General features: G+C 36.5%; 2 protein-coding genes and 1 pseudogene across 5 annotated transcripts; 1 reads left to right on the top strand and 2 right to left on the bottom strand.

The window, feature by feature from the left end:
• Positions 1–537: 537 nt before the first annotated feature.
• LOC149493028 (uncharacterized) lies at positions 538–7,434 on the bottom strand (annotated as a pseudogene).
• Positions 6,904–13,806, bottom strand: LOC105642036 (Tetratricopeptide repeat (TPR)-like superfamily protein). Of its 4 annotated transcripts, none has more exons than XM_089715673.1 (3): positions 11,484–13,805; positions 10,476–10,634; positions 6,904–7,591 (listed from the first exon to the last, which is right to left on the bottom strand). In XM_089715673.1, the coding sequence occupies exon 1, from the start codon at positions 13,217–13,219 to the stop codon at positions 11,564–11,566; it is 1,656 nt and encodes a 551-aa protein (XP_089571799.1). In that variant the 5' UTR covers positions 13,220–13,805; the 3' UTR covers positions 6,904–7,591; positions 10,476–10,634; positions 11,484–11,563. The 4 variants fall into 4 exon arrangements, with proteins under 4 accessions (XP_089571799.1, XP_020538119.1, XP_012082101.1 ...); XM_020682460.3 differs by lacking the exon at positions 6,904–7,591 and adding an exon at positions 8,210–9,167; XM_012226711.4 differs by lacking the exon at positions 6,904–7,591 and having other exon boundaries at positions 10,350–10,630; positions 11,484–13,806.
• Positions 13,807–15,037: 1,231 nt separating this feature from the next.
• LOC105642035 (alpha/beta-Hydrolases superfamily protein) lies at positions 15,038–18,757 on the top strand. Its single transcript, XM_012226709.4, has 8 exons — positions 15,038–15,563; positions 15,697–15,726; positions 15,910–16,039; positions 16,130–16,276; positions 16,385–16,515; positions 17,195–17,332; positions 17,970–18,068; positions 18,202–18,757. The coding sequence occupies exons 1-8, from the start codon at positions 15,237–15,239 to the stop codon at positions 18,418–18,420; spliced, it is 1,221 nt and encodes a 406-aa protein (XP_012082099.1). The 5' UTR covers positions 15,038–15,236; the 3' UTR covers positions 18,421–18,757.
• Positions 18,758–19,981: the final 1,224 nt, after the last annotated feature.

Raw genomic sequence — 19,981 nt, 5'->3', positions numbered from 1 at the left:
TTAATAAATATTGAGTTTTTTTATAAAATAGTTTTATCTATAAAAAAACAAGTGGAGCTACAATAGAGTCATAATTAATAAAATGAATTAAATAATTTAATTATATTAACAAATAGAATTAAAATATTAATTTCAATTCACTAAAACTTTATTTCATTAAAATTAAATATTCGTATACCTCATCTAATTTGAATATATGAGAATTGTAGCGAGAAAAATAATTAATTAACTATATCGATTGAATTAAAATAATTTACTTACAATGATTAACTGTGCAAATTAATACTTCAGTTCATTACTTGAGAATTTCAAAAAAAAAAAAAAAAAAAGCTTATACTAATAATTTTTATTTTTTAATTAAAAATAAATAAGTAAATTATTTAAACTAAAGCAACATAAATATAAGTTATAATAATTTTCTTGAAAATTACATTAAATTTAATTTAAAAAATATAAAAAATTATATAGTCCGCGCATCGCGTAGGTACAAACTAGTTTTATCTAAGATATGAAGATAGAGTGGTAAATATGTTGATATTATTTCTTGCTCTTTCTAGGTTGATAGTATTTCTTCAACTGGAGTATTAGATAAGAATTTTGTACTTTCCACCGAGTCTAAATTAATTAGCCGAGTAAATTATAGCTCAATGTGCATAAGGAAAGATTTCTGAAATTCACCTGTTTGCATGGAAGGGTCTAACCAGATCAATCATCATCCTATACTAAATCAGATTGGTTTTATATATTTTGTAACTGATAAATAGGAAAGATATGGCCATGGAAAGAATTGTTACCTGACCACTTGCGACTGAGATTTTTGAGTATATGAGATAGATTGGTGTGGAGCTAACAAGAAATGCCAAATGTTGTACCAGAGTTGCACATGCACATTGATAGAGTAAGGAAATAACCAAACAGAAGATCAAAGAATTCTAGAATGGATATGAGAAGGAGAAATTTATATTTCAATTCAGAACCAAGGATTACAGATTACAATCTTTAGATATTGAAAATAAAGAAGAAGAGAAATAGAAACTAGAACAAAAGGGAATTCTTGAATCCTAAGAATCAAGCTAAGAGCCTTCAGTAGCTCTCCATCAATACAAATGAAAAGGAATATTTTTTTCAGATGCCCTCCTCCTTGCCCTCTATTGTACTATATTCACGATCACCCCCTTAGTTGTAACTGAATTTGGACAGGCGTCCCAATCATTGGCATGACTGATGTGTCTCTTTTAATTCCCAAGGCAGCAATCCTTATGTTGATCTTGGGCCCTTCTTTGGACCTTCTGGAATATACCCTTAACGGCTCAGGCTGAGGTCCATCAATACCACCTGCTTGAGAATGTGCCTTGTCCTCAAGGCTGAATTAAGGAAACTGGCCCGTAATGTCGCTCACATCCATCCATGTGGCCTCTTCAATGGGTCGCCCTTTCCATTTAACGAGGACCTATCTAATAGCTGTATTATCTCTGGTGATGGTTTTGGACTGCACAATCTGCTCTAATTCAACCATGGGTTCTTCATCAATGGGTAAATTCACAGGAAGATCCATTATAGGCTTGTGCTCTCCTACAACCCTTTTCAGTTGTGACACATGGAGTACAGGGTGTATTCTAGATGTATCCGGCAGCAGGAGTTTATAGGTGACTTTCCCAATTCAACCTACAAATTCGAATGGCCCGTAGTAGCGTCCAGCAAGCTTGGCATGAGGCCGGTTTTGAACTAACTTCTGACGATATTGATGGAGTTTCGGAAAAACTCTATCTCCAACTTGATATTCAACATCTTTGCGGTGTTGATTAGCATATTTCACCATCATTTGCTGGGCGGGAAGAGGTTGATTTTTAACTTGCGAAGGATCTCATCTCTACTAAGCAAGTGAGTGGCTACTTCTTCCATTTTGGTTTCCCCGGGAAGAAATTGCTGCAATGTTGGAGGTGGTCTGCCATAGATTACTTCAAAAGGTGTGGTGCCAGCTGAGCTTTGAAAGCTTGTGTTGTATGAATACTCGGCCCAACTCACCCATTTGCTCTAAGTATGTGGCTGTTTAGAACAAAAACACCTCAGGCTACGGTTCAATACTTCCGTCTGACCATCGGTTTGCGGATGATATGCTAAACTGAACTTAAGTTTGGTTCCTTGTAGTCAAAATAGTTCACCCCAAAAGTTGCTAAGAAACAAGGGATCTCGATCACTAACTATGGAATGTGGCAGGCCATGCAGTATGATGATTTCATTGGTGAAGATGGTAGCCACCTTCTTGGCCGTGAAAGGATGCCGGAGTGAATGAAGTCTGCATACTTGGATAGTTGGTCCACTACCACCATGAGACAATCAAACCCATTGGACTTAGGCAATCCAGTTATGAAATCCAAGGAGATGTCTTCCCATATAAGATTTGGAATTGGAAGGGGTTGGAGGAGACTGGCTGAACTTTGAGCTTCATGCTTTTGCTATTGGCAAGTGAGACATTCAGCCACTTGTTTTTGAACGGTACGCATCAACCCCCTCCAATAGAAATTGGATGCAATGCGCCTGTATGTTCTATATGCTCCAGAATGACCATCGATTAGAGTAGAATGAAACTCAGAGATCGGCTTAAGAACTCACCGTGAAGTGGTTGGTAGAACCAGACGGCCTTTGAAGAACAACCGATCATGAACCAAACTGTATTGCCTTGGAGGATTTGTCCCTTGCATGGTTGTAAGGATCTCTGTGATGTACGGGTCAGCCACAATTTCCTTGTGGATTTCCTCCCAATCAACCCATTATGGAATGGAAAGTGAATGGAGTTAGACCTCCTCTTGACTATGAGATAAGGCATCAACTGCTCCATTCTGTTTGCTTGGTTTATATTCAATCGAGAAATCATTACCAGTAAGCTTGGAAATCCAATATTGTTGGGCTGGTGTAGTAATGGACTGATTGAGGAGGTGGCGAAGGCTTTGGTGATCTGTTCGAACCAAGAAATGCCTCCCTATGAGGTAGGGCCTCCAATGCCAGATGGCAAGTACCAGAGCCATTAGTTCACTGTCATAGGCTGATCATTTAGAGGAACAATCTGAGGTAACTTTACTGAAGTGGGCGATTGGCCTTGAGTTTTGCATTAACACAGCCCCTACGCCGCTTCCCGAAGCATCTAACTCTACAACAAATTGTTGGGAAAAATCGGGCATTGCCAAAATTAGGGAAGATGTGACAGCTAGCTTGAGGAAATCAAAAGATTGTTGGGCTGCCTCTGTCCATAAGAATTTATCTAAGACCTCCTTCTTGAGCAAAGCTATTAATGGTTGGGCGATTTGACTGTAATGTCGGATGAATTTTCAATAGTACCCTGTTAAACCAAGAAACCCCCAGACTGCTTTCACTGACTTTGGGATGGGCCAACGAAGAATACTGGATATCTTTGCAGGGTCCATAGCGACAATAGTACTTGAGATGATATGCCCAAGGTATTCTATTGAAGTTTGCCCAAATGAACATTTCTTCTGGTTGAGATGGAGTTGGTTTCAGTGCTTGCAAAACAGTTGAGAGTGCTATAAATGAGAGTCCCAGTCATTGCTGTAGATCAGAATGTCGTAAAAAAAAAACCTAGCACAAACCACTGCAAGTATGGATGAAAAATGTCATTCACAATCGCCTGAAAGGTCACTGGTGCATTTGTAAGACCAAAAGGCATGACCATGAACTCGTAATGTCCTAAATACGTCCGAAAGGCTGTTTTGTGGATATCAGGAACCGCAACCCGAATATGATGAAACCTAGTTTTAAATCCAATTTGGTGAAGATATAAGCCCCATGAATTTCATCCAAGAGTTCCTGAATCATTGGAATTGGATATTTGTTGGGTATTTTACCCTGTTGAGCTCACGATAGTCCACGCAAAAATGCCAACTCCCATCCTTTTTGCGAACCAATAATACTGGGCTAGAAAAGGGGCTGCTACTGTGCCTAATAATACTTGCCACTACCATCTCAGCCACTAACCTCTCAATTTCATCCTTCTGTACATGACCGTAACGGTAGGGTTTGACACATATAGGGCCTTGACCTGGTTTAAGAGGAATTTGGTGGTCTAAGGTGCGCTCTAGGGAAGGTTCTGGATAGCTTTGGAGTATTGTTGCAAAAGTTCTTGCAGTGTTGTAGGTATGGGATTTGCAGTGGCTTGTAATTGTGGTCGTGTTGGTTCCAATTGCCATAGCAGGACAGAATAAAGGATTTCTGTGGTTTTGTGGAGGGAGTATGGAGAAGCAAGCGTTTGGCACAAGGAAGGGTTACTGGAGAGGGTGATGGATTGATTTTGGTGGTGGAATGTCATGGTCATGGTTGCCCAATTGTGCCGAATATCCCCAAGTGTTTCAAGCTAAGCAATACCAAGAATAAAATCCACACCATTAAGGGGAAAGACATAGAAATCATCTTTGAGGGTTATGGTACTCACTTGAAGCTCAAGACCTATATAGACCCCAGTAGCAGCAATTCGGTACCCATCGCCTAACTTGACATAGTAAACTCAAGTTGGAGATACCTTCAAGTTCAATTGTTGGGCGAGCTCTGCTGAGACAAAATTATGGCTAGCTCTGCTATCAATCATTAGTATTACTGAATGTCTCGTAATTTCTCCTTGTAACTTCATTGTCTCGAGTCTTGTGATACCTCCAATTGAACACATAGGAAGTTCGATATTGGAGAAGTGAATCTTGTCCCACTCCACAGGGCTTAACAATGCTAAATTTTCTGATGATTCAATGTTCTCGTCATTGATAGGAAGAGTATCGTCATCTCCCACAATTAGGGCTCTTAGGGATTTATTTGGGCATTCATGAAGGCGGGGGGGTTGTAAGGGTTTTTACATTTGAAACAAAAGCCTTTAGCTCATAGCTCCTGGTACTCTTGATGGGAGTCTGTCTTGTGCCACGGCTACGGTGGTTTTGGGTGGTTGTGGCTGGTTTGTAGGGTGGTGTTGGAAGGGGGAGTGGAACGTTGATGGAATGAGGAGAACGGGTTTGTGATATGGAGCTGGTGGAGGTATTTTTGGGCTGGGGGCTGGTGATATGGGTTGTGGGTTTGTAAGAGGATGGACTTGTAATCTTTGGGCCAATGCCAAATTGGGTAAGTGGATGGGGTTGGGTGTTGAAGCTTGTAGAAGTCTTAGGCAGTGGAGATGATTGTATTTCTCTTTCAATTTCTCGCGAGACCTTCGTTGCATTGTATAGATCGACGGTATCATTGAAGCGGAGGCGGAGTCGGATGTCGTTACGTAACCCGTTCAGAAAATAGCCCAAATACAGGCAATCGGAGAGGGCTGGGACTTGTATGGCTCGAGCTATAAATTCATCAAGGAAATCAGCAACAGACCCATTTTGTTTACTGCTGCCAAATGTTCATAAAGATTGTTTGCGATGTCGCCACCATATTAATGGGTTAACTCCGATTTCAACATCTCCCAAGTGAGTTGAGGGTTGCATTGGCGAATCCAGAGAAACCAATGAAGGGGTGCGTCGACCATGGCGACTAGGGCTTCGAAGACACGTTGGTCCGGTTGGATATGGCGAATCTCAAAAAATTGTTCCACTCGTGCAAACCATGCTACGAGGTCTGTTCCACTGAACTGGGGAATGTCTGAGTTTTACTGGGTGAAAATCTGGTGGTAAGGTTGTGAATGAGTAGCTAGGTTAATGGTTTGTGGGTTATTGATGGTTATGGGTGGGGTAGTGATAGTGAGGTGTTGAGAGTATAGTGGGTTGGGTGTAGAGGATGAAGAAGGTGTGCACAGTTTTGGGTTTGTGGAGTCACCATATTGAGGAGTGATATTTCGTGAAGATAGGTTATGGAGTAGGGTTTCAATGGTGGTAAATTTCTGGTCAAATGAGGAGAGATGTTGTTCTAATGTGTTGAAGGTTTGGGATTGCGCTGTTTGTAAGGTTTGGAGGGATTTGTCGATGGAGTTAATACGGTTTTCTAAGGTTGAAACATTCATCTCTATCTGTTCTAAACGGCTATTAGATCGTGTGGTAGTTATTGGAATCCAGCGGCAGGTCGGACCAAATTGATAGAGTGAGGAAACAACCAAACAGAAGATCAAAGAATTCTAGAATGGATATGAGAAGAAGAAATCTGTATTTCAATTCAGAACGAAGTGTTACAGATTACAATCTTCAGATATTGAAAATGAAGAAGAAGAGAAATAGAAACTAGAACAAAAGGGAATTCTTGAATTCTAAGAATCAAGCCAAGAGCCTTCAGTAGCTCTCCATCAATACAAATGAAAAGGAATATTTTTTTCAGATGTCCTTCTCCTTGCCCTCTGCTGTATTATATTCACGATCACCCCCTTGGTTGTAACTGAATTTGGACAGGTGTCCCAATCATTGGTGTGGCTGATGTGTCTTCCTTAATTCCCAAGGCAGCAATCCCCATGTTGATCTCAGGCCCTTCTTTGGACCTTCTGGAATATACCCTTAACGGCTTAGACTGAGGTCCAGAATGTGGTCGATCACACATTCTGAACCAGCCATTCATTGCTAGCATCTTTGTAGTTTGTAGGAACACCAAAGTCTGAACCTTCTCCAACAAAAAAAATTACTTGCAAGTTCTGAAAGATTCACATTTCCCATTAGAATTGAAATTAAGTAAAGAATATAATTAGCCATCTAGGGATGACTTGTTTGCAATGGACCTGCATCAAACTCATATTAATCACTAAGTTTGAGCGAACTCGAGGTTCATAACAGCAGCATTAGGGGGTTAATGTGCAATTGACTCCCTTTTATTGTGATAAATGTTAACCATACAGATTTCAGATTGCATAAACAAAAACTGCCTCAGAATATTCTCAAAATACAGAGACATTGAACATATAAAATGGCTAAATGATTTAATGAGCAAACATTCAGCCTCTTAGCCATAATTCACTATTCAATTATCTTCAACAGAATATATAATCTAATGAGCATATTAAATAAATGTTGCACAAAAATAAAATGAAAGAAAAGATTGGCATACCTAGACAGTAATCTCTGCCTAATAAGGCCTGTTAGTCCCCCATATAATCAAGTAAAACACAGTAAATAAGATTATAAAAACTATTCAAAGCAATCAAGGCCTGAAACCGCTTAGTAAATGCTTTATCTTCCATGATTATGTTACATTCAGACTACCCTTTCTCATTCCACCCTTTCAACATTTCTTTTGTCCTCACCGAAGAGGACCCAAATGCACTTGAAAACCTACTAGCAGATGAGTTTCCTCAATGGTGTCGGAAATGGGTTGTAAAGGTGACTCCATTGGACTTGGTTGAATTGAAGAGGACTTGTCCCGATCATGTGAATCCTTCGAAGGGCTTTGCATATAATACACAGGGTGCTTTGGAGATCTTGAAGTTGATGATGGGGCTAAGCTTGTAAAATCAGATTCAGATTTTGTGGGCATTGTAAAGAATAGCTATTAATCCCCCAAAAATAAAGGTGCAAATTTGAAGCCTTAAGCTTCCATTCTGCTTCAGATTCAGATTTGTAGATAGCATTGTAAGGAATTGAAATTAACCCTCAGAAATAAAGGTGCAAACTTGAAGCCTTAAGCTTCCGTTCTGCTACGCAAAAACACAGACATTTGCTGATCAAAATTAATAACTAATTGATAGCCAACAATCTTTTTAGAGGCAAATGACAATATTGGCTTAAACCCAATAAAATTCAATATTAGAAACACATTAAAGTGAAGGAAAAGTAGAAGTTTATGGTCACCTGAAATTTTTGCTTAAAGAAAGGAAGACAAAGACACAGAAGTCTCAATAAAGTGTCCAACCAGAAAATAGAAAAACAGTAAGCAAATTATGAAAAACCAAGAAAGAAATTCGAGCCACCCAGAACCAAGAAATTATTATATACTCTAAGCTCAACAGAAAATCCAAAAAGAGTTCTTGAAAACAAAAAAGCCTCATTACATTAACAGCAAGCATATTAACTGTCTCAAATAATCAAAATATAGCAACAAAAGCCACAAATTCAGTTCTCTTAGTTTATGAACCAAGCAAGTGTCACTGAGACTAGTACTTTTCCTTATCAACATCATCAATTTGCTTGAAGGTCACAACGCGAAGGAAGTAAAACACCATCAATTATGCAAAGGGAAGCAGTTGTTTATTTCTCTTTCTTTGGGGGAAAAAAAACAAAAGCATTAACAAACAGAGAGAAACAAAGAGAGGTGAAGAGAATCTTTAATCCAACAACTCTGAGCATAGAGATTCAAACAGAGAGAAACATCAAGGGCTTTTCTTGCCAACTATGGGCAACATAATTACATTCCCATTTAGCAAATACAAATTGAACTAACAATGAAGAAAACTCTTGATGCAGGTTGAGTCTCATCCCTTGCTGCTTGAATAACAAGATGAGAATCGCTTTCCAAAAAAATATCTGCTAACAGCCCCATTTATATGCAAAGACAATGCCTCTCTTGGACTAATTGCTTCAAGACAAAGGATCAGTGACATGAGAAATTGGGTGAACCAGCAAAGCCACAACTTTCCCACAAAAGTCACGATCTACAGCTGCTATTCAGCCCCTATGCTCTCTCTTTTTTAACAACCGTATCAAAATTAACTTACACATACATTTATACAAATGGCAGAGTTTGACAATTTGAATATAATCCATGTATCTTTCAAACCAAAAGACCTGTCATACTAATATCATTTTATTTAAAAGTATTTTCCCTTTTATTCAAAGGATAATGATTTTAAATTTGACTTTTTTTGAACTATAAGATAAACATCAGACAATTGGCTTATTAATTTAATGCAGGATGTATTTTCATAAAATATAAATAAAGTATAAAATGCATGATATATTTTATATTTACATAAAATATAAAGAAATCGTTTAAGTCCACAAACATAAAAAGCTAGTAGTGTAATACATTAGGTGAAAATAACTCACAAATGCATAACATCCAGCTAAAATGTGGAGGGATGAATTCCATATAAATACAAGTTAAGGTACAAATCTCTCAAATGCAAAAGAGCTTTCGCTTGTTGAAAAGAAACATGAGTTTTCTTCTAATTAAATATGTTCCTAGCCAGGCTGTCGACCTCAATTTGTGAAGAAAATTACAAGTCAGGAGAGCTAAGCCTTCGAAAAATTTGACATTTTCTGGATTCAAATCTGACGAATGAACAGTTTACAGGTCATTATTTCATATTTCATACTTCATATCATCTCAGTTAAACTTTTATTAGCAAGAAAACTAGTCAAGCATCTCTAATAACTACATTGGAGGGACAGCAAAATGCAAGCATCCAGGTGAAGATTCTAATAAGACCATTTTTATGGTCTCTGATTTCGTTCCAATGAGAGTAACTATCACAATATAAACATATTCCAATGAAAAATTTGACATTTTCCAAACTCAAGTCTGAACATGAACTGGTCTACTTCCCAATATTATTTTATATTCATATCATCTCAGTTAAACTTTATCAGCAAGAAAACAGTTAAAGCAGTTTTGCTAACTATGTTAGATGGAGAGAAATTGCAAGCGTCCAGGTAAAGATTCTAATACAACCATCTCTCTGGTCTCCAATGGCATTTCAATGAGAATAATATAGAAATATTTAAATCAAAGTAATTTACATCATCAAAACATGTCAAGAGCCTTGATTCTAGGTTCTTAGTTGGCAGCCCAAGCATGGAGCATATAAAGAATTTTGTTTTTGTTAGTTCAGAAACAATATTACATAAAAAAATTATCTAAAAGTCTAAAGGCAAAGTTTATAAAATTCTAAGGACTTGAAGCATATGAAGACATTTTTTTAAGCATATCCTTAGATCCCAATTAATCTCAGATTAAGGCTCCTTTGCTTTTGTTTGCCTATGCTTGTTTATTTATTCCTAGCTATTTATCTATTCAATTTTACTTATATATATTTTTGATCCTTTGCTTATTTCATTATATTATGGACTCAAGCAGATAAAATGACAAATGATTCATATAGCCGACTCCAACTAGTTTGGAATTAAGGGTAGTAATTTTAGTTGTTGCATCCTCATAGACAAATTTAATTGGAAAATTTAACATGTTCCGAACGCGGTACCTCCTTTGAAATTTTCTCATATTGAACATGTTTTATGTGTCTTCAGTAAAAAAGAGAATGATTATGCTGCAAAGTAAGAACACTCCATCAATATATTATCCTGCAATAAGTTTAAGATAATAGATATGTTTAATTTAATGTGCTATCTTAATATGATTAAAATAATTTATTTAATGCCCTAAGCATATTCCAGGAAATGCATGGAAGTTGCATGGTCAGTAGAAATCAGCAAGGAAGATTACCAATACAGATCTTAAATAAGCTATAAGCTGTCCCATTCATTTTTTACCTCCATTTCACATCTTGTTTTTTTTGTTATTTGATAAACTATCAATCAAGTTACAGGGGTGAAATGAAAACTTGACAGTACGTACAGTACCTAGCGATGACACTTCTGTTCACAGTGATGCAAGGTGCTGTTCGTAACTTGCTAAGCCAAATAGAGTAAGGAATACCATTTTAGATGCATGGATGTGAATGGTTTGACCTTGACTTGAAAAGGGAGGTGCATTCACCGTGGTTCACAAAAGCTCACTACCTGACAACAACAACAATAATTCAAAAAAAAAATTAAGGAAAACAGAATATCAAAGAAATGAAATGAGCTATAGAAGATTTAGAATTCTAAAAAATTACTAGTATTTTATACAAGATAAAAATAACTATTTATAATAAATCTTCCAAGCATTTCTAAATAAGTTTTTAATTAATTTTTTATAACATGCATATTCGCATTTTAAATACCACCGAGGTTCACATGCACATGCATGCGTAGGCTAGTGCGCCATCCACACAATACAGACATAAAAGTACAGATTGAAGAGTTTTTTGCAGAATTGGTTTTTTACATATCTCTGAAGGTCATTTTGCAGTTCTGGTTTATTACATTAGTTGCTGCTGTATGCATAATGCTCTGTAAGGTATTAGAGGTTATTTTGATGTATAAAATCTGCAGAGGTTATTTCTCATGCATGGGTTGTTATCTAAAGCCTTTTAAGTTGCTGCCAGAATTGAGTGGATGTACTTTATGCTCACTGCTACTCCCTTTCTGCAGTTTGCACCCATCTTTAACTCTTCTTTTTTATTAATAAAATCATCCTTCAAAAAAACATATGGAAGAGGAAACGTTTGAAAAGAACAAAAACAGACAATTAAATATTTGTAGAATAATCAATTTTTCAACCAAAGATTAGGAGGAAAACGATAGTGCATAAAATGTCATTTGAAAACATCATAGATGAATTCTGAACATTTCTAGTAACTAGATACACAGTATCCCCATGCATTTGGTTCTAGATTTGAAATCTCAAATCCCAAACAGTCCATTCCATTCTTGACCCTTTTCTTTCATGAATTTTCAACAAGAAAAAAAGAAAAGACAACTTACAGTCAGGTTTGATGAAGGTGTCTCATAGGTAGCAGCTTCATCACGTTTCCAACACCTTTGACAGTATATACCTTCTATCTTCATCTTTTATTCCCAAGCTCCATAAGATCTGGTACATATCCGGATGATCTTAACAATTTTGTCAAGCCCTTTAAGGTTTCATATATTAACTCACTCTCAGGCAACCTCTCATCTAGAGAATAAAACTCAAAAACACCGTCATTGATCTCAATTAAGCTACAACCTGGTAATTTTTTGAACCCAGTATCCCTCATTGCAACTTTTAATCGTGCAACATCTTTCCATCTTCCAAGATCGCCATATATGTTTGAAAGCATCACATAGTTTGCAGGGTTCTTTGGCTCAAATTTAACGAGTTTTTCAAGTGCCAATTCAGCCAATTCAACATTTTTATAAACCCTACATGCCCCGAGCAAAGAAGCCCAAATAACAGCATCTGGTTCCATGGGCATCTTTTTGACAAAATCCATAGCCTGAGGTAAAAGGCCAGCTCTTGCAAGCAGATCAACCATACAACCATAATGCTCTATTTGAGGTGGAATTGAATAGTCATCAACCATTGATTGGAAATATGAAAAGCCATCCTCAATCAAACCCATGTGTGTGCAAGCACACAGAACACCTAAGAAGGTGATTCCGTCTGGCTTTTGTCCAGAATTTTTCATTTGAGAAAACAAACTTAAAGCATCAGCTCCACGCCCATGCACTGCTAACCCACCAACCATGGTGTTCCAGCTAATCAAATCTTTCTTAACCATGCTTTTAAAAACATCGATTGCATTTTCTACAACACCACATTTTGCATACATGTCCATCAAAGCATTCCCGACATATACATTTCCCTTATATCCATGACCCCAAGCATACACATGCACCCAATTGCCCAAATCAAGAGCACCCAATCTTGAACAGGCCGATAACACAGTCACAAACGTTGCATCATTAGGAATCACATTACCATCAATTAACATCCTCTTAAAAGAAATTAATACTTCAAAAAAATGCCCATTACGTGCATAACCTCCAATCAATCCGTTCCATGAAAAGATATTCCTTTCAGGCATCTCCTCAAACAGTCTCTGACAAGCGTCCACATCACCCTTGTTGGCGTAACCATTCAAAATTGTGTTCCAAGACATAATATCTTTATTTGGCATCTTATTGAAAAGCTCATGTGCTTTTTCCATATCCCCTATCTCAATGTAACCTGAAACCACAGTATTCCATAGCACAATATCACGTTCAGGGGCCAAATCAAAAAGGCGACGTGCAGTTTCTATATCATTGCAGAATATAAAACCACGAACCATTGAAGTCCAAGCAACCACATTTCTCTCCAGCATCTCACCAAACACTCTATAAGCCGCTCCTATCGCTCCTCCTCCAGAATACAAATCAATCAATGTAGTACCCACAAATGAGTTGGCTCTAAATCCACTCTTTGTCACAAAACAATGCAATTCTTCACCTTCTATCAATGCATTAATCTTTACACAAGATTTAAGAACCATTGGAAATGTGAAGCAGTTAGGCATTATATCCATACTCTTCATTTGACTAAACAAGACAATAACTTTCCTGTGAAATTCGTTTTGGGCATAGCCTTTAAACATTGCATTCCAGTTGGAGACATTTGGGTGAGGAATTTGATCGAACACTTTTTGGGCATATTGCATTTCCTTGAGCAATGCGCATGCAGTGATAAACTTTGGCATGATGTAGTCATTGTATTCAAAACCTTGAGTAATGATCTGGTAATGGATTTGCTGAAGATGATTGGTGGTCTTACATGACTGTAAGAGTGAGATAAACTTATCTTCAAGAATTCTATGAGGGAGCTTTGTAGCAAAACTAGGAGCAAATTTCGCCACCTTTTAGCACAAAATGTTGTTTAGGAAAGATGAGCGTGCAGCGTTTCACATGTCTAGGTGAAAATCCAAATTGCAAAGGTAGCTAAATTTACTGCTGGCGCATGTAGTCGGTAGACTTGATGAAAAAAAGAGGCAATGGAAATTGGGATATTTTGAAATAGAAGTTGTTTTACAAATGAAAATTTGAAAATGTAAGACGTGGTTCAAAATGTCCGAAACAGAAAAATGGGTGGCCTTGTAAAGAAAAAGGATCTGATGATTCAGTGTAAAATAAAAATAGGAATCAGTGTAACCAAAAAAACTAGAAAACAAAATTAATCCGCCGAGCGCCGGAGCATACAGTCCAATCCGGAATGTTAATAACGAGCAATTAACGTTCTGACAACTGATTTGTTTTAGTAAGCCCTTAATTCCTTGCGTAATTTAGAAATTGAAGTTGCACCGTGAATGAATAGTTATTAAAGCCAGCCTGGAAACTTATTCGGCTAAACTTAATTAGTTTAATTTGTACTGAATTATAAAAATATTAATTATTAATTTTGATTAGATAATTTAAAATAATAATAATAATAATTTTATTAAATAATTATAAATACCAATGATTTGATTCAAATTCGCATCCATCGATTCGTTTTGATTTAGTTCTTTAAATAACTTATAAACAAAATTGTTTCAATTCTAAGTTTTTTTTTTTTTAATTAACTGAATATTCAGTAATTAGCTATTCAATTAATTGGACATAAACTGTTTAATTAACTGAATTAATAGAATTCATGAAAAACATAATAAAAATATAATTGTTCAAAAAATTTAATTAATTTCTACAAATATTAGAGTGTTTGACATTGAATAAAAAGTTTCTTCAACCTTTAAAATTTATTATCAAAGTTATATTAAGAAACAATACAATTACAAAAAGATAGAATTTTTACTCTATCAAAATGCTAAAAATTGATTAAATGTTGTTGCTGGATTTGACTATTCTTCATCTTTTACTTTCTTAAAAAAAGATGAAAAAAGGGAAAAAAAATTGAACGTGTTATGTTGGGATGGGCTACCGTGCTTAGTATCCAGGCTCGACACCGGCCAAGTACTGTAGCACGCGAGGCGTGAGAGGCATGGCCCACGTTGCCACCTAATACAGAAGCCGCCGGATGTAGATCTATCAAATTCAAAGGATTTGGTGTTGACTAGAGGTCGGTGATTCATGTTAGAAGAAGTTAGTGGAAATTTAGAATCCAACAACACACTTCAAATGCCAATCTCTAGAATCTTACAAAAAAAAACCATGCGTGAAAAATCAAAGAAACTACGTATTTTATAACGTAAACATTAAAAAAAAAAAAAAACAAAATTTGCAATAGGACCATTGACAACGTACTCCATTACCTAACACGTGACCGCCCACAATTGAACTGGTAATTCAATTTGATTGTTACATGCATCATCACTTTAATAGGTAATACCACAATGAATTAGATTAATGCTTTGACGGGCTATGTAAATATCTATTACTTATTTTAATAGATAACACCACGGTTCAATTCTTGATGTTGTAACAATTAATTTTAATTTATATTACTTATTTTTAATGGGTTTTATTGCCTCTAACAGACTTTATAATGATTTGTGTTGTCTTTGATAGATTTGAATTATTGTAACTGTTGCTATGCAGATTCATTCTATATAATAACGAATGGCAAAAAAAATTTAAATTTAATTTATTTCTTATTATTCAACTTATTCCCAAATTGCAGAACCCACTAAATTTGTTATTGGACAACGATCCATCAGCTACCAATTTCTTCACCTTGCCAAGTGCTGACTCTTTTTTGTTTGTTTTCTTTTTAGTCCCTTTCCCATGGACTCTTCTCTCAAACTTGGATTCCATTCCTCGAGTTTTTCTCTAACTAGTCGGAAATTGCATTCTCCGATCAACCATCCACTAAAACAGCAACTACCCATTATTGATTCATCTAATATAAACCTAAAGTCCAAAACTATTTTAGCAGTATCCAGTAATCGCCACCTAACTGCTATGGCTAAGTTAAAGAAGAAGCCCATTGATGGTGTCAGTGAAGAACTGAATTTGATTGCTTCCCAGGATTTGGACCACGCGCCTGCTCGCCGTGGGGTTCGAGCGGCTTTTGCTGAAGTGCAACAGCAGCTTGATCATCCCCTTTTTAAGGTAATGGTCATGATCTGTTGGATATGATTGACTTTATTATTATTATTATTATTATTATGGAATTTGTGTGCTTTGTTTCTTGTGTTAGTCACTGATTTTGTGTTGTTTTTTGGGTTTTGAAATTTTTATGTAGTTGGCTCCTGCTGGGATTAGTACGCAGGAGGTAAGTTTTGATTTCTCTATATTTTCTTGGTATAATGAGAACGGAAAGGAAATTAAAAGAATTACTGAAACTTCCATTTTGTCTCAATTCAAGTCAGTTGACTTTTTCTTTTTAAGTACTTTTTAAAAATGTGTTTTTTAGGCTAATGAAGCTAATATCCAAAACTGTAATTGCATTCTGTAGTGGTATGGAAGGAATTCCAAAGGACTAGAAATATTTTTCAAAAAATGGATGCCACCGCCAGATGTTCAAATTAAAGGTGCTGTGTTCTTCTGCCATGGATATGGAGATACTTGCACCTTCTTTTTTGAAGGTATGTCATTTTGTCTGATCCAATTCTGTTTGGAAACAGAATTATAATCAACACAATGTCCTTGAAATAATGAGAGTTAAACAATCTCAGGTATAGCAAAGCGACTTGCTGTATGTGGATATATTATTTATGCTTTGGACCATCCTGGTTTTGGTCTGTCTGAAGGTTTGCATGGTTACATCCCAAGCTTTGATGACTTAGTTGACAATGTTATTGAACAATATACAAAAATTAAAGGTTTGTCTTGATTTGGCAATTCTTACTGTAGATGCTATTCTTTCTCATTGCAATTTGAAAAGCATGTAGAATTCCATTTCTGTGTTTGCTTTCTCTTATTATTCCCAGGTAGTCCTGAATTGAGAGGATTGCCTTGCTTCTTGTTTGGGCAGTCTATGGGTGGAGCTGTTGCTCTCAAAGTTCATCTAAAGGAACCCAATGCATGGGATGGCATAATCCTTGTAGCTCCTATGTGTAGAGTAAGCACATCCTTGCTCCTTTATCAGAAATTATTTAAGGCCTTATTTGGTGTTAATGAATTCCTCAAAATTTTGTGGAATTCATTTGAAATTTCATATTTTATATGAATGAAAATTTTCTCCCATGATTTAATTTTATTGAATTTAATATAACTAAACCAAATTCTATTATATTTATAAATGTTAACTTATGGGAATCCTTTATTTTAAATGAGCTTGTTGACACATTCATTTGCATTCCTACATGTGATCAAATATGTGCTTTATTTTAAAAGCTGCATTCCACTGAAGAACAAAATTGCAACTTCTTCTACTGTGCAAAATGCACAATCTACTAAACCTATTACCCAGCTGATGTAGTGTTTTGTTACCTCAGCAACTTTGAAAAACACATTACATCAACAGAGATTTGTTCTTCCAGTGAATTATCAGCTTAGATCAGTCTGTATAACAGTTTTGCTGCGATAGAATTTGTTAGCTATGCATGGAGCTCATGTAAAGCTCCTCACGTCTATTATGCTTCAAGACTAAATTGACACATTGATTGGTATTGCCTGTTTATTCTTGACCTAATTTCATTATTTGCTGTAAGTTTTCATTTGTTTTTTTCTCTAATCTGCAGAAATGCATACTCATTAACATGCTTAAAATTTTTTGCTAACCTTAATTTGTTGCCCAGATTGCAGACGATGTGAAGCCACCACTACTAGTTTTGAACGCGTTAACCCTTTTGGCCCGAGTCTTGCCAAAAGCAAAACTTGTTCCGCAGAAAGATCTATCAGAGGTGTTCATCAGAGACCTGAAGACAAGAAAAATGGTTTGTTATCCATTTTATTTCTGCTGAAAATACTTTTTGTGATATTATAGTTTAGACCAATTCCTTGCATCATAGCATGTGAAGAAATAGTCCTATATTAATGCATCAGTGTGTACTGTTTGGTCTTAAATAGATAGAACCATTAGAAACCCGAGTTCAGTCAAGGAATTTTCTTCAGCTAGTTCTTTTGTGCTCTTTTTTCTTTTTTTCTTTTTTTAGTATTATTCGTTTTAATTTATGCACAACTTCAACCCTGTAATAAGTAAGATTCTCCTTGAACTATTGTTGCATGTTTTTGCTTTACAGTGATTATAGCTTAAAGACTTGTATGTCTCTGTTTCTACCAATGTAAAATTGTTGTCTGACTGGAATTTATGAAGAAAAGTACATGTTGGCTGGGCTGGAATTTTGAAAAATTTGACATTGTCCAAATCCAGGCACAGCCCATGAACAGACCTTTGGTTATAATTGGAGCAGCCATATATCAAATTTAACAAGTGCGCTCATGCACACAAAATGAACACAGAGATATATGACGGAAATTTTTTGTTGATCTGATACATGTTTCTACATGTGAAAATTTTAGTTTTCCATTTTATATATTTACAGACAACAACTTTGCTTCTTTCTGGTTTAGGCCGACTACAATGTAATTTCTTACAATGATAAAACGAGACTGAGAACTGCTGTGGAACTCTTGAAGGCTACAGAGGATATTGAGGCACAACTTGAAAAGGTAAGATTTCATAATGCATTTTTTATCTATCATATCGCCTTACAAGCTAAAATTCCACCATTATTACATTACCTAAATCAAGGAACGGTTCATGCTATGTCAACCAAGTTAGCTGATGCCAGAGACGTTGCAGGTTTCGTCTCCATTATTGGTTCTTCATGGTGCTGCTGATAAGGTGACTGATCCTTTGGTGAGCCAATTTCTCTACGAAAGGGCCTCTAGTAAAGATAAAACCTTGAAGCTTTATGAAGAAGGTTATCACTGCATTCTTGAAGGGGAACCTGGTGACAGAATTTATGCTATCTTTGATGATATTACTTCATGGCTTGATTTACGGAGCTCGAATAAGTAACAGTTGTAATCAGGATCAGCCTTTTCACCTGTCGTCATTTCTATCTTCTACTTCCACCCTTCTGAGCTAGTTGCCATTCGCTCGAATAAGTAACGGTTGTAATCAGGATCAGCCTTTTCACCTGTTGTGATTTCTATCTTCTACACCCACCCTTTTGAGCTAGTTGCCATTCTATTTAGTTGATGATGCAATTTTTTCATCACCTTCAAATCATGACTGAAATTCAATAAATAGATTCCAATTAAACGTCTCTATTGTATGATATTGGACTATGTAGATGATAAATTCGTTTTGCTATTTTAGTACTTCTTATGAACAACAAAGAGTTTTAGTTCAATCCTATCGGAGTGTATTTAGAGTAAGTATTAAGTTGGCAATTGAAGGATTTAGGCTCCATTTGTTTGCGGGATATAGTTTATCTGGAAAATATCTTTTGAATTTTCTGAAGTTTGGATGGCTGGAAAAATCAGTTAATGGAATATATTTCCCTGGTTAAAATAAAAATCACTAAGTAGTCACTATCATCTATTACGCCCGTACAATGGAAACTAATGTAATACAATTAAATGTATTTTTAAAATAATATTATATGCAATTTGTTTACGTTTCCGCGGGCAGTATGTGATGCCTTTGATAGAAAGGTTCGTGATTTTATATGGGGGAAGCGCAATGGTCGGTCAATTATTCACCTTGTAAACTGGGGCACTTTGACTCGGGAAGGAGCTTGGAGGTTTGGGTGTGCATACTTGCCGTGAGATCAATGATGTTTTTCTTGCCAAACTGGGGTGGCGTATTCTCAATGGTTCTATTGGGCTTTGGTGTTCTATTCTTCGTGGGAAATACATGCGTAATAGAAATGGGTTAGATGCTTTGCAGTCGAGATCTTCAACTTCTGTTGTGTGGCGTGGTATCGTGCATCGTCTCCCTCTTCTGTCTAAAGGTCTCAGGCGGGTGGTATGTACTGGTTTTTATACTTTGTTTTGGAAGGATGTTTGGTTAACGGATAGGCCTCTGCTAGATTACTGCCATACAGTTGTGTCGGCCTCTTTACGGGATGTCTGTGTTGCTTCTTTTTGGGTCAACGACAGCTGGGATTGGGCGGTGATTCAGTTGTATCTCCATCCGGTTATATGTCATCTGCTGGAGTCTGTCTTTCTGAGCTCTTGTTCTCAGGACTTGGATGAGTTTTGTTCGTCGGAGACCTCTAGTGGCCTATTTTCTGTTGCGTCGGCTCATAATTTGCCTAAAAGTGAGCAATTCCTCGGATCGAACTTGGCTTTGGATTCATAGGATCCAGGTTCTGCAAAAGATTCGTCTCTTTTTATGGCTGCTTCACCATCAGAAGTTAATGACCAATCAGGAGAGAGGTATACGTGGTTTTACCATTTCTCTTTCTTGCCCGGTTTGTAATGCTCCTCTTGAGTCGTTAGAGCATTTGTTTCCCGATTGTTTTTATGCTAGACAGATATGGGAGATGGTCCTAACGACTTCTTCTCTGGTGGAGTTCTGCACCTGGCTGATTTCTGAGTGTTTGCTTCGTAGCAGTGTGCTTAAGACTCGT

The sequence above is a fragment of the Jatropha curcas genome, chromosome 10 (assembly GCF_041381405.1).
Source record: "Jatropha curcas cultivar XTBG-Jc1 chromosome 10, XTBG_Jcur_1.0, whole genome shotgun sequence".
Lineage (NCBI taxonomy): Eukaryota > Viridiplantae > Streptophyta > Magnoliopsida > Malpighiales > Euphorbiaceae > Jatropha > Jatropha curcas.
The sequence above is the reverse complement of the archived record's forward strand: the minus strand, read 5'-3'. Positions and strand labels throughout refer to the sequence as shown.